At 40.3% G+C, this 15,764-nt stretch overlaps 1 protein-coding gene across 1 annotated transcript in view; it reads right to left on the bottom strand.

Annotated features, from left to right (window-relative positions):
- ADGRB3 (adhesion G protein-coupled receptor B3) overlaps positions 1-12,844 on the bottom strand; it is a 616,281-nt gene extending 603,437 nt beyond the window's left edge. Inside the window, exon 1 of the mRNA XM_077811605.1 lies at positions 12,091-12,844. Coding sequence (XP_077667731.1) covers positions 12,091-12,844 — 754 coding nt within the window. The remainder of the gene's footprint in view (positions 1-12,090) is intronic.
- Between the last annotated feature and the right edge of the window lie 2,920 nt (positions 12,845-15,764).

Below are 15,764 nucleotides of genomic sequence, written 5' to 3'. Positions count from 1 at the left end.
ACCAGGTTCACAAAAATAGAACTGCACAGATTGTCATCCCCCGATTGGGCTCATAGGGAGATGCATAAAATGCACTGACCAACAGGTTACTCAAGTGAAATGCATAACAATTGACTGCAATATGAATTTTTGGTAAGTGGTGCCAAAATTTACACATTATCATAGTTTTAAAGTGCAAATGTATTAGAAAGGTGTCTTCTCATTGCCTAAATCCCATGATACCCCCACATAAATCAGCAGCAGGGTTGGAACCCCCTAGAGCAGTGTTTCCCAAACTTGGGACGCCGCTTGTTCAGGGAAAGCCCCTGGCCAGCCTGCCCGGTTTGTTTACCTGCCACATCCGCAGGTTCGGCTGATCGTGGCTTCTAGTGGCCACAGTTCACTGCTCCAGGCCAATGGGGGCTGCGGGAAGCAGCAGCCAGTACGTCCCTCAGCCTGCGCTGCTTCCTGCAGCCCCCATTGGCCTGCAGCGGCGAACTGCGGCCAGTGGGAGCCGCAATCGGCTGAACCTGCGGACGCGGCAGGTAAACAAACTGGCCCGGCCCGCCAGGGCCTTTCCCTGAACAAGTGGCGTCCCAAGTTTGGGAAACACTGCCCTAGAACTTCACACCCCTAGCTTCCTTACTATTTGATCTAAAGAAGTAATTGTTAGCTGTTTTGTGAACCAGTCACTGGAGGAGGCCTACCAAACTTTCACAGAGAGTTAATACAACTATTTGTTAGTCAGCTGTAGAATAGTGGTGATCAGGAACACTGGATTCTACCCCAGGCTGTGGGGGAGGAGTGTGATTAATAATGGTTAAAGACAGGATAGCCAAAACTGGTGTAGTCATTTTCAAAGGCAGTGAAAAGCAGTGGGGATGACTAACTGCTAACTAATTTAAAAAATGGAGTGGAAGAGTTTTTCAGCAGCTCTTCCCTGACTGCTTTCTAGGTTGGAGCTAATAGCCTTAGTCAATAATACTTTATACAGCCATTAGAAGAGGTGAAATTTGAACTCCTAATATACTTTTTCACATTTTAGAGAACTTTCTTGGGAGCCACAGACAGCAGTTATTGACAGAGCCTTTCACACTTCTCTCCCCCCAACCCTCCATGAGGCATTCTCACAACAGTAGATTTGTTGTCAAATTCATCACATTTAGCTTATCAGATTCATTATCAAATTCATCAGATTTAGCTTATCGCACAAATTTTCAGCCTTTCAGTTATAAAATGCTCTATAGACAATCACTATCCTTGGGTAACTGATAGTTGAGCAATAACATGGATAAAGAATAAATCCCAGAGTGGTTTAGATTTCTTGAAGTAAAAAAAAATAGCGAGACAAATTCAGTGAAAAATTACCAAAAGAGGTGATTTTTAAAACTCTTATTATCCTCTCTGTATGAACTCATTTTTCATCAAAACACCATGAAAAATTCAAATAGTGCTCAAAGTTTATATCAGATATTTTGTTTTTCTGTCATATCAAAGATTTTTACAATAAGTTTAAAGCTCTCATTAAACTGAGCACTAGGGACTCAACTCTCAAGTGCCTTTTCTAATTAACTGAAAATGGCCCACTTCTAAGCTTCCACTGTATACATTTAGAAGACTGTTAAAGAAATAGCTATGGTGTCATGTATACAATTTGCTTTGCAATGTTCTGCACTGTCCATTAACATAAACATTAAAGAAAACCCAGTACCATGAATGTCTCTGTTTAAATTATGTACCACCTTCTCAAGAACAAGAAAGGAGATATTGGGGGAAAACATAACAGGAGTTACAGAGTACCTACCTGCTGGAAGAGAGGAAGATACACCAGGTAGAAATCAGTTACAAAATGGCTACTTCCAGGCTGCAGCAGCTTTGTTTTGACAAATGTATATGGTTGGATCCAGAAAGAAACGCTGGGAAAAAAGTTCTTGTAAGAGGGCAGCCTGGACAAGTTTAATAGGAACTATGAAGTCATGTGCTCCTGACAGGGGGATTGTGAACTGTGTATTATGTCTGCTTTATAAGACTCCCGCTGGTAGAGGTAGCCAAAGTAGGAATTGCTTCACTGGTAGGGAAGGAGTAAAATGAGGTCAAGCATCCCTGGATCCAGAATTGTGAAGGGGAGATTTCCTACCCTCTCTGGAGAAAGTAGACCCTAGGTGGTGCCTCTTTGTCATATGGCCCTGGGGAAACGTTATAGAGAGGAACCAGCCTGAGACTCCAACCGGCAGGAATAGCTGTAAAAGATGCCAAAGCAAAGGTCTTTGGAAATTTAGAGAACTTTCTACAGTTCTGATTGGACTTTCTCTGCCTGGTGCTGATTGGCTGTTTGCTCCAAAGCTCTCCTTCCCCCTCTCTCACAGTCTCTACACTTCATCTTCACTCTACACCCACCTCTCCTCTCTCCTGTCCTATCCTCCTAATCCTCCCCCTCACACACAAATTCCCTTCAGTGTCTCCTTGTGACCCAGGAACCTCTTGGTACCAGTTGCCAGAGGGCACAGGGATGCATGGGGGGAAAGGGGGTTACAGGGATATTTCTGGACCTGGTATCTACATACTGGTTTTTAAAGAGTGTTGTATAGGGTCTCTACTGAAAACCTGTGTCATGCTAGTCCTCACAATTATGGCAAATGTATGTGGGATAATATGTAAGGAATTATGTATACATACTGAAAATTATCTTCTTAAGGTCTGTGAATTGGGGCTGGTCACCAAAAAGGTGCGAAACAGGTTTATTTCAGGCAAGAGATATTTTATCTGTATGTCTGTTTGTCTCCATATAAATTGAGTATTGTATGGTTCACAATGGGCACCCATTTATAGTCTGAACAAAATGCTATTCAAGTGATTGCAAAGTCTCTAGGGAATTCTAGACAAGCAAACACAAGCAGTGGGGGTTATCCTGTTTTCAAGTGCAGACAATGGCTTTTTGGACTATAACTGTAGAGACAGAGGAAAAACTCTGGATCTTTCCACTGATGAGACAAGAGGACAGCATGAGTCAACTTATGAACAGAAGACCACAGCCCAGCCTGGCTACAATATGCTGGAAGGATTTGGGGTGAGCTTTTTTGCTTTATAGGGCATGACGATATCTTGTTAATTTTATTTAAGCTCCAGAAAGTGTGTTGTGATTTTATTTGATATGTAACCATTTGTTTTCAAAAAGAAAAGGAGTACTTGTGACACCTCAGAGACTAACCAATTTATTTGAGCATAAGCTTTCGTGAGCTACAGCTCACTTCATCGGATGCTCACGAAAGCTTATGCTCAAATAAATTGGTTAGTCTCTAAGGTGCCACAAGTACTCCTTTTCTTTTTGCAAATACAGACTAACACGGCTGTTACTCTGAAACCATTTGTTTTCATTCATTCTACTTGCTTCTTCTCAAATCTCTGTTCTTTGTTAAATACATTTCCTCTTGTTTCTACGATAAACAAATCTAAGTGTTGAGCATTATGCAAAGCTGTATTCCAAGGTGTAACTGGTGAACTGTGGTGTACTGTTCCTTTGGGAATAGAAGATCAGGGAGTACATTGACAGTCCAGTGGAACAGAGGCGAGACACTCCAGAGAGATGCTCGGAAGGCTTGGGGGTTGGCCTATCACTAACCTCCAGAGGGACAGTGGAGCCTACATGGGCTGAGAAAAGAGTGCTTGTGTCTGTGGCTAGTACTGTCAGGGAGGTGACCCCTGTCAGGCAGAGACACAGCCTTGGGTATCCCCAGGAAGCATCACACTCCTTTTCCTCTTTTTATCTGTCCATTTATCTTATTCCTTCCTAGCTAAGCCCACCTCTAAAAAAGATGAAAAAATGGAGCTAATGTGTTCATTCCGCTTATGAATTATGCCCCTTGCCCCATGTTCTGTCTGCCTGGTCTGTTCAGATTGTAAGCTCTTTAGGGCTCGGACCATCTAGAACTCTGTCCTTGAGCAGTGTCTAGCACAGTGGGGCCCCATTTCTGTCTGGTCCATAGGCACTGCTGTCATAAACATTATGAATAATAATTATGTCCTTATTCAGGTAAAATTCCTGCTGACAATAGATAGAATTTGTCTTGAGTAAGAATTGTAATATTGGCCTCAAAATAAAGTACCAACACCCACATTATACATTGTTCATTATAAGCTGTTTTCATTGATTCTAATGAAGTTTAGCCCATCAGAAAATTGTGTTATTAATTTCACATTAACTTTATTTATATCACCTCAAATAGTTTAACAAAACTGAATACAAACCTGAAAAACCCTATTTTCTTCCCCCATGGGACTTAACTGGAAACAAAAGTGGTTCAGACACTCTAATATTTATAAATCAATTATGCATAATTTGTAAACTTGCATTATATCTCATATACAGCTTTGTCTGTCCTACAGAACATTTTATATTTCTTGTTAACAGAGAATGCAAATGAAGCTCAGAGGAATTCTACAGTGACCTTTGTTTTATTACAATTACTGCATATTTATAGATGAACAGCTAAACTTCAGTTTGAAATTTCAGAGCCACAACAACTTTGAGTTTGAATCCTTTGATAAAGCCCATAACATGATTGAATAAACTTCATAAAATTAATTCCCCAAGAAGAACTCAGAATAAATTGCTTTGTGTATCTTGAAATGTTAAATAGAGCAGCCTATGTATTTTTACAAAGTATAAATTAAACAAAACGGCAATACTGATAGATGTCAAGATGAGATAATAAAATATTTTAAAATAACTAGGGGGAGAATTAATTAAGATTCCATTACTGGCCTGAGATACATGAATGTATTGTAGGAGAGGCAGTGTTATCTAGTGGGTAGGTTGCTGGATTAGGAGCTAGATGACCTGAGTTTTATTCATGCAGCTCCCACCCTGTAACTTGGGCAAGACACTTAAACTCTCTGTCATTGTTTCCCTTCCCACCCTTTGTCTACCTTTTCTATTGAGATGCAAACTATTTGGGGTAGGGACAGTCTCTTATAATGTGGGTCCTAGTCCCAGTTGCACTACTGAAATACAAATAAATACTTTTTTTTTTATTATTAAAGATTTGACTCAAGCAAAAAATTAAAAGGTCTAGCTTCTGAGGCAGACAATAGAAGCCAATTTCTGGGAGGCTCTGGTGGTGTGGTTGCCAGACTTACACTGTATTGTTTTACTAGGCCCACCAAATCCACTTTACAGTTAATTAGCTTATTGAAAGACTAAAATATTCAGTTATTGTACAGTAATATAGACCTGATTCTGCTTCCATTGAGTCAACGGCAGAAATTCCATTGACTCCAACAGGAGGATTGAGCCTATAGAAACTACATGCTGCCCATCTTCTTCACATGAGCACTGCCAAACAAGACACAAAATTGAATCTCTGCCACCACAGACTTGGTATTCAGATTTATATAAACTAGTAAATAATTAATCACTAATAATACTGCAGAGTATATCTATTAATTCAGGCTTTTCCTGTGGTGATGGATGATGAGTGCAGGGTTATTCTCTTTTTCAATGGTGTGAGGAAGATCTTTCAAGGGCTGACCCAAGGTCCACTGAAGTCAGTGTCTGTGCAAAAGTGTGAGTGTATTTTTATAGGCAGACTTTTGCAACTTTAAACAAACAAACAAAAAAATACAAGAAGTAAGGTTTATAAGCTGCTAAAATAAAAGGAATGGAAATGATCAATATATTACAGACTAAAATACAATAATTAGCAATAACAGCATGTAATCCTTGACAACAAACGTAGGTATTACTAATTAAAAGAGATTATGATAATTAAGTATTTCTTTCACAGAGCTATCATTTACTTCAAAGAATATCTGAAATCAAACTTTCAAGGTTCTGATCGTGAGAGGTGCAGCATAACCTAACATCCATTGAAATCATAAGGAGTTGAGTTGCTTATCACTGCCTACTGAAATAACTCATAATAGGCCTGATCCAAAGCCTATTGAAGTCAACAGGAACCCCTTAATTGACTTGTGGGCTTTGGACCAGACCAAGTGAGCAGAAAAATTCATCTGTCATTAATTTTTGAATAAAATAAGCTGGATGCTCATTTTATCAAGAATCAGCCTCATGTATAAAAAAATCACTTCTTTCTTTGTATTTTATATTCTTGGTGAGATGAAGCTACTTGTAAACAACAACGTGCCAGGGTAGGATTTTTTGTTTTGTTTTGTTTTTAAATATCTTGTATTAAATTTGATACAAATGTTTATTTAATTCTCCTAGTAACTATCCATGTAAAGCTGAAAAGTGTAGTGTTCCATCTATGTTTATCTTCCCATTGCAACTTGCATTCTTAGGTCATGGATGAAAGAACTACTGTACACACACACACACACACACACACACACTCTTTTCCTATAAGGCTTGTCTACACTGCGACGTTGTTGACAAAACTTTTGTCTTTCACAGGTACTTAAAAAAGCCCTCCCGCGAAAGATAAAAGTTTTGCCGACTGCAAGTGGCATTGTGAACGCGGCTTTGTCGGCAGGAGCGCTTTCCTGCCGACAAAGCTAATGCCGCTCATGGGGCTGGAAGTATTTTGTCTGCAAAAGTGCCAACAAAATACCAACAGAGAGCGTTTACACTTGCTGACTTTTAGCAACAAGGCTGCGTCGACACAGCCTTGTCGCTAAAAGCTGCGTAGTGTAGACAAGCCCAGAAGTAGTTCTTTGTACTGACTCAGTGCTTTGGAAGATAGAATTAGTCATTTTAGTTCCTTCTAAATGTCAATCTAGACTGGAATGCTAGTTACACATTAAATATTGCATATCACAATATACATATATTAGTCTTATTAGTCTCTATTCTGCCTTTTTTGTCCTGCATGGGCATATTTCCCCTGCTCTAGACCTTTTGTATACTATAACTTTACATTTTAATTCTTTGATGAAGCCATATTATGATATAATACAGAATTATTGTTATATAGTAGCGATCTTGTGTTGGCATTGAGGCAGGTTTCACCAGTGCTGCATTTCATTTATTTCTCAAATATGAAAACGAAAATGTTGTCATAGAAGGAAGAGTGTATAAATATTCTGTGTAAACTTTACAAGTAATTTGCACACTTGCATTATTCAGTGGTAAAAAGTGTCACAAATGTGTGAATTTAAGGAGAAGTGTGGTACAATAAGTCTTCCCTTTCTGATGCTCTCGGTATCTTCATGTCTGAAATCAAAATAGACCCTGCCGCTGATGTGTTCAGATGCCAGTGCATATGCTATTGGAATTTGTGACAAAGTGACCAACACTACATTTCCTGCGTACTCAGAAATCCCATTGAAATCATTTCACCGTGGATGAGCAAGTAATGCAAAATCAGGCCAAAGGGCAGCCCTGGATTGCCAATTGCCAAGACCCAATTATTCTGAATTTCTCATCCCCTCCCCCTTAACTAGAATTTCTTTGGAGAAGAGCAGTAAATGCCTATAGTTGCTCTATGGCAATAGAGTACTGAAGGAAATTGTTTGTAATAAGACAAGAATGTGGAATAAGATTGTAAACTTTAGCCACTATCACATAAGTATTATAAACCACAAAATAATATATTTTCTTGTAGTAACCATAATGATATAGTCCTGAGCCTGCCACCCTCATTAATGCAAGTTATTCCTGCTGAATGTATAGGGGTGCCTACTCATGTATGAAACAATTGTGGAATAGGGTCCTATGTGTGTTGACTAAAACTGCATGAGAAAACTTGGATGTGTAACACACAAGATCAAGAGAAGAAACCCTATTAGGTCGTTTAGTTCAGTCCACCTCCAGCGCAGGAACTGACATAACAGTATATTTGCTTTGTCAAGTCTAAATAGTAGTAGTGCTACTACTCAAAAGTAGTACTAAGGGAAAGCCTGATTGTACATTACATACCTTCCAATACAATGGATTTGCATCTTAACAAAAATGTGACCCATCTTCATGTTGCTAGGATCAGTGACACCAGAGATAATCTATGTATTGCAGAAGTACTGGTTATACTATGTTTCCAGAAGTATATTGTTTGGAAGACAACGGGTACAGCTTCCTTGTTTGAGCTAGTTCCTCCTATTGCTGAACATCTCCCCCACCCTGTTGGACAAACTACCCATTGTGTGGTTGTCAGGTGAAATACACCAAGCTCTAGGAGGGGAAAATTCTGGCTTTAATCGCTTTTAGTAAGTCATTTAGCACTTTCAAAATAGTGAAAAACTTCAGAGGTGAAAACAGTTTCATTCTTTTCTAGGTTCTTCTAAATGGAGGATACAATATGCTTCTAAATGGAGGATAGGGGGCCCATCAATGGCTTTTAGCCAGGATGAGCAGGGATGCAAAACCATGCTCTGAGTGTCCATAGCTTCTGTTTGCCAGGAGCTGGGCATGGACAACAAACAGATGATTACCTGTTCTGTTCATTCCCTTTGAAGCACTTAGCACTGGCCACTGTTGGAAGATAGGATACGGGCTAGATGGATCATTGGTCTGACCCAATATGATCATTCTTGTATTCTAAATTGTAGTCATAAAGAACAGTTTGGCTTATCACCTCATATGGTCAGACCCAATAGAGGAGAATCTGAAGAACTTGAGAGTACTTATCATACTGCAGAAGGCTGTCAGCCCTTTTCAAAATCTGTCCTATAAAGTCAGCATTTAAATATTTTAGTACTATTATAAACTTCTGAGAATGCTATGAGACAAGAGACAATGCTATGAGAAAGGATTCCAGTGGAAGTGAGGAGCCTAAATACCTTTGACGATCAAGGCCTTGAAGCCGAATCCTGCAAGGCCCTGACCTCGTCCCAAGAAATGCTAAGCAACCTCAATTCCCACTCAGTTCCAAGTTAGTACCAACAATAGTTTTGTTAGAGTATCTTACCGCCACAGTTGTTAACAGTGTTTCCCTTTGTCTGGGTTGGTCAACATAAATATTTTTAACAGTGCTGATCTAACCTGAATCAGCTCACCCACAGAAACATACTTGACATCTCATGTGTAGATGTTTTCAGATATAAGTGGCAAAATTCATAATGTTCATTCAAAGAATAATTTACGTTTTGAATCTTAAAATGATGTCACACAGAGCCTATCAATCACAATTTTACATAAAAATATATTTAAGAGACATAGACTTAACTCAGTGGTGAGTCATTGGTACAACTTGTGTGTATGGTTTCTATGTAGAAATAATACCTTTCATGTAGATTATTTATCCATGGGAAAAGCTGGTAAACAAATGCTTTAAACTAAATACAAAATAAGCAGTCTACTGCTATTAAAAGTTACCTCAAAACCTTAATTTTGTAGTTGATAAAATACATTACAACTTTAAGATAACGGTCCAATGAATCAAATCCAATTGTACAAAAGTAATGAAATTATTAAAAAATGCTATTCTGTTAAATATCCCAACAACATAAAGTAAACAAGCTGCCATCTACACTGGAAAAAATAAGAATATTTCTCTTTCTACAAAACATTTAGGGAGTTTTCCCCTTTAATAATGAAGTTTAACCTACTAATATAATGATCCAGAAATGACATAAATAGGGTAAGAATTAAAATAAAATACGATTGAATTTGAAAGTCACTTTGAGGCATGTTCTAGACATTCATATTCCAAGATGCAGAAATAAAACATAGTTGTCCCTAGCTTTCTCTCTTCCGTCCACTAAGCACAGTTTGACAAACATCTTTGTTGAGTATATTACACATACATTCCTCTGATGTTCAGCGTATTTTGAAAAACCCCTGGACAGATTTTGCAAACATGATTTTGACATCTCTATGCTTGAATTTCTCACCCCTTCTATCCCATAAGATGCAGCAGTCAATGGATTATAAAAATATGGCATGGGAAGTGTCATCTCTTTCATAATTAAAATTTAATTATGTGCAAAATGCAGTAGCTGAGGAATGATACCACAAATGCTTTTCTTGTGTGACCCCTTCAGTCAGGTTATTACTCCTGTCTAGAAAGCCTGGACTTTCTCAGATGGAAAGCCAAGCCTGGGGGCCATGCTAGTTATTGGAGTAGCCTCAAATATGTTTGCCCATTGACGTTTAAAGTTGACTTGTTCAGGTCCATTAAAATGGGGGCAACCTGAACCCCAGGATTGCTATTCTTAGGCCCTTCTCTTTGGCCCAGCAGTTTTATTGCATTCAGTCTCCTATTTTCCTCTGTCGAGAAAACAGCAAACCTATCTCTGCAGTCTCAAATACAACTGCTACTGCTCCTTTAGAAACATGCTGGGAGGCCCATTACAGCCCCTCTAAATCCTAGCGCTATCGTCAGGCGTCCCTCGCCACCCTGACAAGCGAATTCTCAGTAAATCACTCCCACTGCGCAGGCAGCAACTTTGCCTGACAGCTGCTGCCTTTGGAGAAGCTCAGTGAGCAAACTGGACGCGGGGGACTTGTTCCGTTGCTCGCAGGAGTGAGTTAAAGCCCGCAACGCTCCCAACAATTAGCGCCTGGAAACCTTAAGAGGTTCCCCAACCACCGCGCATATTGAAGCCGAGACACTTTCTGCGGCTTAATTGTCTTAATAGTCAGCTTCTAACATCACATTGTTGGGGAAGTTTCTGATTCTAAGGGACACTAATTAGCTTTAAATGATGCTAACTAAATACCATCCCTACCGTTGCAAGGGCTTCTCTGGGACTTTTACAAGAGACAAGCATCCCGGTAATTTAAAATCACTTTGTTTTCTTCTCCCAGCTGTTAACCGTTTGGAAAAACACTGACCCGCAGGACAACCACGGGAGAACCTAGACCCCCTCACCCCCCGCCACCACCACTTCTCCCCTGTTCCTTCAGTGCCTTTGGCAGCGCACAACGAAAGCGAGCAGTTCAGCTTTTCTTCTCCCACACCACTCGGGCTTGGCTGCCCTTAAAGAAAATCCTCTCCTAACAACGTGTCAATGTTACACTCCTCCACAAAGGCAACTTCTATTAGAGGGGCTGGGAGCTTGGCTTCTAGACAGGGAGCTTTGTGGCCATGTAGAAACCAGGGAGAGAGGAACCATTTCCTGCATTAAAATGCAAGAGCCTGGTTCAGTGATTCATGCCTGTGCAGGGGGCAAATTCAACCCCTCTCAAATAGCTGCCCCCGAGCTCCAATTCCCAGCCAGACGGCGGCTTTTCTCCTTATCTCTAGAGATTTCTCTGTTTTGCATTTCTCATTTGATAACTGTATTTTGACCTCACGTGTCTCCCTTTCCCTACATCTTCCAAACCGTGGTGTGCCCCTAGGATCTTCCTTAATAAATCAACTTGCCCTTGCTCTGAACAGCAAGCATTGATGGGACCAAAACAGCAGGTATTAAAAAAGACGAAAAGAGAACTTAGACCCTAATTTTTATAATTAGGAGGCTGCTCTGATGACCGGATCCACAGCTTCCAGATCTTCTACACCCTCCAGCTTTTCCAAACTCAAGTGATTGAGATATCAGCCCCGTGTTATTAGCACACGTGCAAAGCCATCATCTCCCCTGGAGCTGGGGCCACCCACGTGTGTCTCTCTACTGACCAAGGGAGCACGTGGGTGACACTGCAGGGTGCAATATGCTTCCCTGAGCCACAAATTGGGGCAGGATTTGCTATTCGCTTGGTACTTGCGCAGTTCCGAGGTCAGACTCTGTCGGTGTTTAGGGTCCTGGCACTTAAATCGGGTTGCTCAGCAATTAAATCGGGTTGCCCGCATAGCTTTGGAAATCTCTTCCTTGGAAAGTCAAGGAGTAGAATCAAAAGGAATAATATTTTATTGCTGGGTGGTTGCAATAAAAAAGGGAGAACTGGCTCACAACGTGTCCGCATTATTATAAGTGAGAGCTGAGAACAGAGACAGCTTAAATCCCCATTGAAGTACAAGTTATCTCTTAGTAGGATTCAGAACTGTATGCTGGCGATGAGATTAAATTTAAAATATCCTCCCCCATCTAAGTGGTTTGAGGATGTGTCTACCGTTCTCCCTAGCCCTTTCATGGGAGCGGGCTGAAGGTTAGCAAACCCCACAACTAGTGTGTAGTGCAAGTCAGTTAAGTTTAAGTATAAACGAGAGGCAAGAGCAGAACCCTAGATAGTGATTTGAAATTAAAATAGACCTTTGAGACCCCATTAGAAACACCTACCTTCTTTTGGCGGCCGTTTAGCTTCTTTGCTAAGGTTGCAGACCTGGGTAGTTTGCAGCTCCTGGGTCAGACACCCCTCCGTCTGCTCGTTGAGGGGCAGCACTACATTGCTGAGCAACACCAGGGACTGGTCGTCTATTCCCCATTCTCCCAAATGCTGAGGGCAGGTACATTTTGTATACATGATCCCACAGGACTCGGTTCTCCCGTTCTCGGATTTCAGGCAGTTCTCTAGCCAAGTGCATAATACATGGCAACCAAACTGGCTTGGGCTCACCTTATTCAACACCAAAAACTCAAAGAAAGATTTTTGGTCTTCTTCCTTTTTGTGTAATCCTGGGAAATCGATGGGAAAAACCCGGCGTATCTGAATAAAATTTTTATCATATTGCAGAAATACAAAAGCATTCTTGGAATCGCAGAGCTGCATTATAGAATGGTTATTTTTTAAAAGATCCTTTATTTTTTCATGGGAAAAATGATCAAACTGATAAGCCAAAAGGGAAAAGTTGGAGCAGCTGAAGTCCTTTTTGGAAAATTTCAGGTAAATACTATATTTGGTCGGATCTGGATTTTCCAGCGTCCAAGTGCAGTTTGTGAAGTTTTTAGGAAACATTTCATTTAGAGAATACGATCCATAAATGACCCCCTTCACCAGCGTGGAACACCAGAAGTCTTGGGCAGCATTAAATCCAAACATAACCAGTAGATAGGTGGAAAATATATAAATCAGCAAATTACGAACAGCCTTCATCCTATGTCATTTGGCCTGTAGGAAATGAAATGAAATAAAAATGCAAGTAGAATTCTTCACACATTGAAAATCAAACTCCTTCCAATATTCCAGCCAGCTGTTTTCAAGATTCCAGTTAGAACCTTTCTCAAAAAGAAGGGCAAGTAATTTATTTTTTAACACAAGGAAATTGTTTGATGCTGTGTGAACAGCGCCATCACGTGGCCATCACAACAGTCAAATTCCCTAAATTCAAATAAAAAAAAAACCACAACATTTATTAGATTATTAAGTGGAATGCCCTCAGTTATCTAGCATGTATTTGGCGTGATCTGGAACTATCAAATTTAGATAAAAGCCAGAGACTTTCATCTGGTGGGCCAGAAGAAGGAGTATTTATTTATTTATTAAAAAGTAAATCAACAACCTGGGCACCGTTTATATATATCTGCACAGAATTTCACTAGACCAGATCAGAAAAGCTGGTAACAGCTGTTGTTACATATTATTTTTTCCTGTTAAGTCTGAGAAGTAATTGTGATGAATTACAGCCATAATTTAAAAATGCACAAATTATTATTTGCTACAGATGGAACATTATCTCCCATATGTCTACATGCCTCTGCAGTGGCCACCTGGTATACAAAGGTCTCTGTAAAAAGAAAATCCGGAGAGGAAACACTGAGATTAATATGTGTTAATAAAATCTTGAAACTGTTATCCGGGAAAGAAATATAGATGGTTAGATAGACGGAAATTGTGGTTGCCTGACATCGCCATTGAGACCAATCATTTTAAAGGCAATCATTTCAATGTGATATAACCTCTTGAAGTAGATAATGTGGATAAGTATATTAGTATTTATAACCAAGGGAGCTGTATAGAGAGCAATGCTATAGTAGGATCTGAGTAACTGACCGAACGGGATCTCTAAGTTGCCCTTTATTAAGAATGTGTTGTACAGTATGGTTATCTACTGTATTTTGCAGATGTGCGCTTGAATGATGAAAGATAGATTACATTTTCTCTGCTAGTATCTCCAATTAAAGCTCTTTGATTGGCCCCCTCCGCGGAATCAGCCTTCACATCTTCTGTTCTCTAATAGTGGCCTAGGATAATAAAGTGAACCTTTGGTTATATTTACCTCTGTTATCCAAAAAATAAAACTTGAATGTTTTCAGCTTTAACCTTTGAGAAGTTGCTTATCTCTTATCAATGAGTGTCTTTTCGCTTTCTGTTTACAAGTGTGAGCAGACAAAAGTGATGCCAAGTTAATTTAAAAAACTCTTTAGATTGCAGCCTCTTCCACTGTTGCTCTGTAAACAGAGATAGACATACAGACACATACACAGTTACTGAGTTTTGACGTGTGTCTTTGCCTAGCTTTCATCTCCCCCACCGAATGGCAAGGCATCTTTCGTCCCCCATTGCATAACACAGAACAAATCGGCGGATTAAATTCCCTGTAAGAGATTTTTGTACTTCCCAGATTATAATTCAAACTCTAAATATTGAGATGGGCAAAGCAGCACCAACTCCAACCCTCTTTATAGTTGAGCTTTAAAACAAAATCAGAGCTGCCGCCGGATCTATCCAAACTATTGGATTTTCCCTTTTCCGAAAGTGCATCTCACTGAGTAACAAATTCATCCTTCCGGGAATAAGGTGGAGAGAGCGTTTATCGTTTTTTAAAATAGAAATGTATAGGCAGTTCTGGAAATAATTTCCTCTCTACAAAATTTGCTGTAGCACTTTGCAGGCAATGCAGCCCTGCGCAGTATTATTCAGGATGGTGTAGGCGTTGAAAGCCAATGTGACAATAAGTGTCTAAATGAGGAATTCTACCCATGAAAAACGATTCATTTTATCATCTGGAGACCAAAGAGGGTTTTTTTCCTAATTATTTTAAAAATAAAAGCCCCTGACTTTTCCTCCTGTGCAATATTTGCAATAGAAAAATAAAGACGTCCGCAGTGCTAGGCTGTTTTCCATGAGGAAACCAAGTCTAATAGCCATCATTTTAGTTACGTTTGTTCATGCAAACCTATTGAAACAAAATACTACTTTAAATTATCGCTCTCTGCATGAATAGGCAGGATTTCATTTCGTTTACAATGGTGCTAAACACAAAAGTGAAGCTGCTCAGGGGAAGAAGGATCAAGCACTCAGATTAAACAGATCTTTCTTTTCGGGGGAGGGGGGGGAGGTTAAAGAACGGCCCCCAAGGTTTAAGGTTGCCCGTTTTGGAAGAAATCTCTTCTGCTGAAAAGCAAACAGGCGTCTAGTTTGGATAATCCCCAACTGATTTTCTAGGTGACACTGTAGTTTGGTCGAACATAGACGGCGCCATCACTCCACTTATTTTTTCCCCAACAGAAGACCCACTGACTTCCCTTATTTTAACTTCCTATTAAGCTAAGATTCCCCCCTTCCCATAAAATTACCCCAGCCATGCACAAACCTCAGGTTTTCTTGGTCTCGCTGGAAATTACTCTCAGGGAAGCAGACCTGTCGCAAGCCAGACTTCTCTAACTTTTAAACGGCAGGGTACAACTAAATGCAGAGACAATTCTGCATGTGTAGGCTCTCTTTATCGTTCAGCAACAGCCTGTCCTCCGCCTCCTTCGCCGCCGCCGCCGCCTCCTCCTCCCCGGAATCCCGAGCTAACAGCTCTACAGTCATAATCCCGGGAAATGGGAAATGGAAAATGCCCCTGGACACCCTTACCTTCCACTCCGATAGCTGTCAGGCTATGTCTCTAAAACACTAGCGCCACAGGCACGCGTCCCAACAACAGCGATGGAGCGATTCCCCTTCTGTCGGAAGCACCGTTTCCCATTTTCCCAGGCTCAGGTTCAAAACCAAGATTTAAAGGAGAGAAGAAGAAAGGGGGGAAAAAACAACAACAAAAAAACACAGGCACAGAGGAAACCCCAGCACC

Source organism: Eretmochelys imbricata, chromosome 3 (genome assembly GCF_965152235.1).
Source record: "Eretmochelys imbricata isolate rEreImb1 chromosome 3, rEreImb1.hap1, whole genome shotgun sequence".
NCBI lineage: Eukaryota > Metazoa > Chordata > Testudines > Cheloniidae > Eretmochelys > Eretmochelys imbricata.
This window is presented reverse-complemented; position numbering and strand designations above follow the sequence as displayed.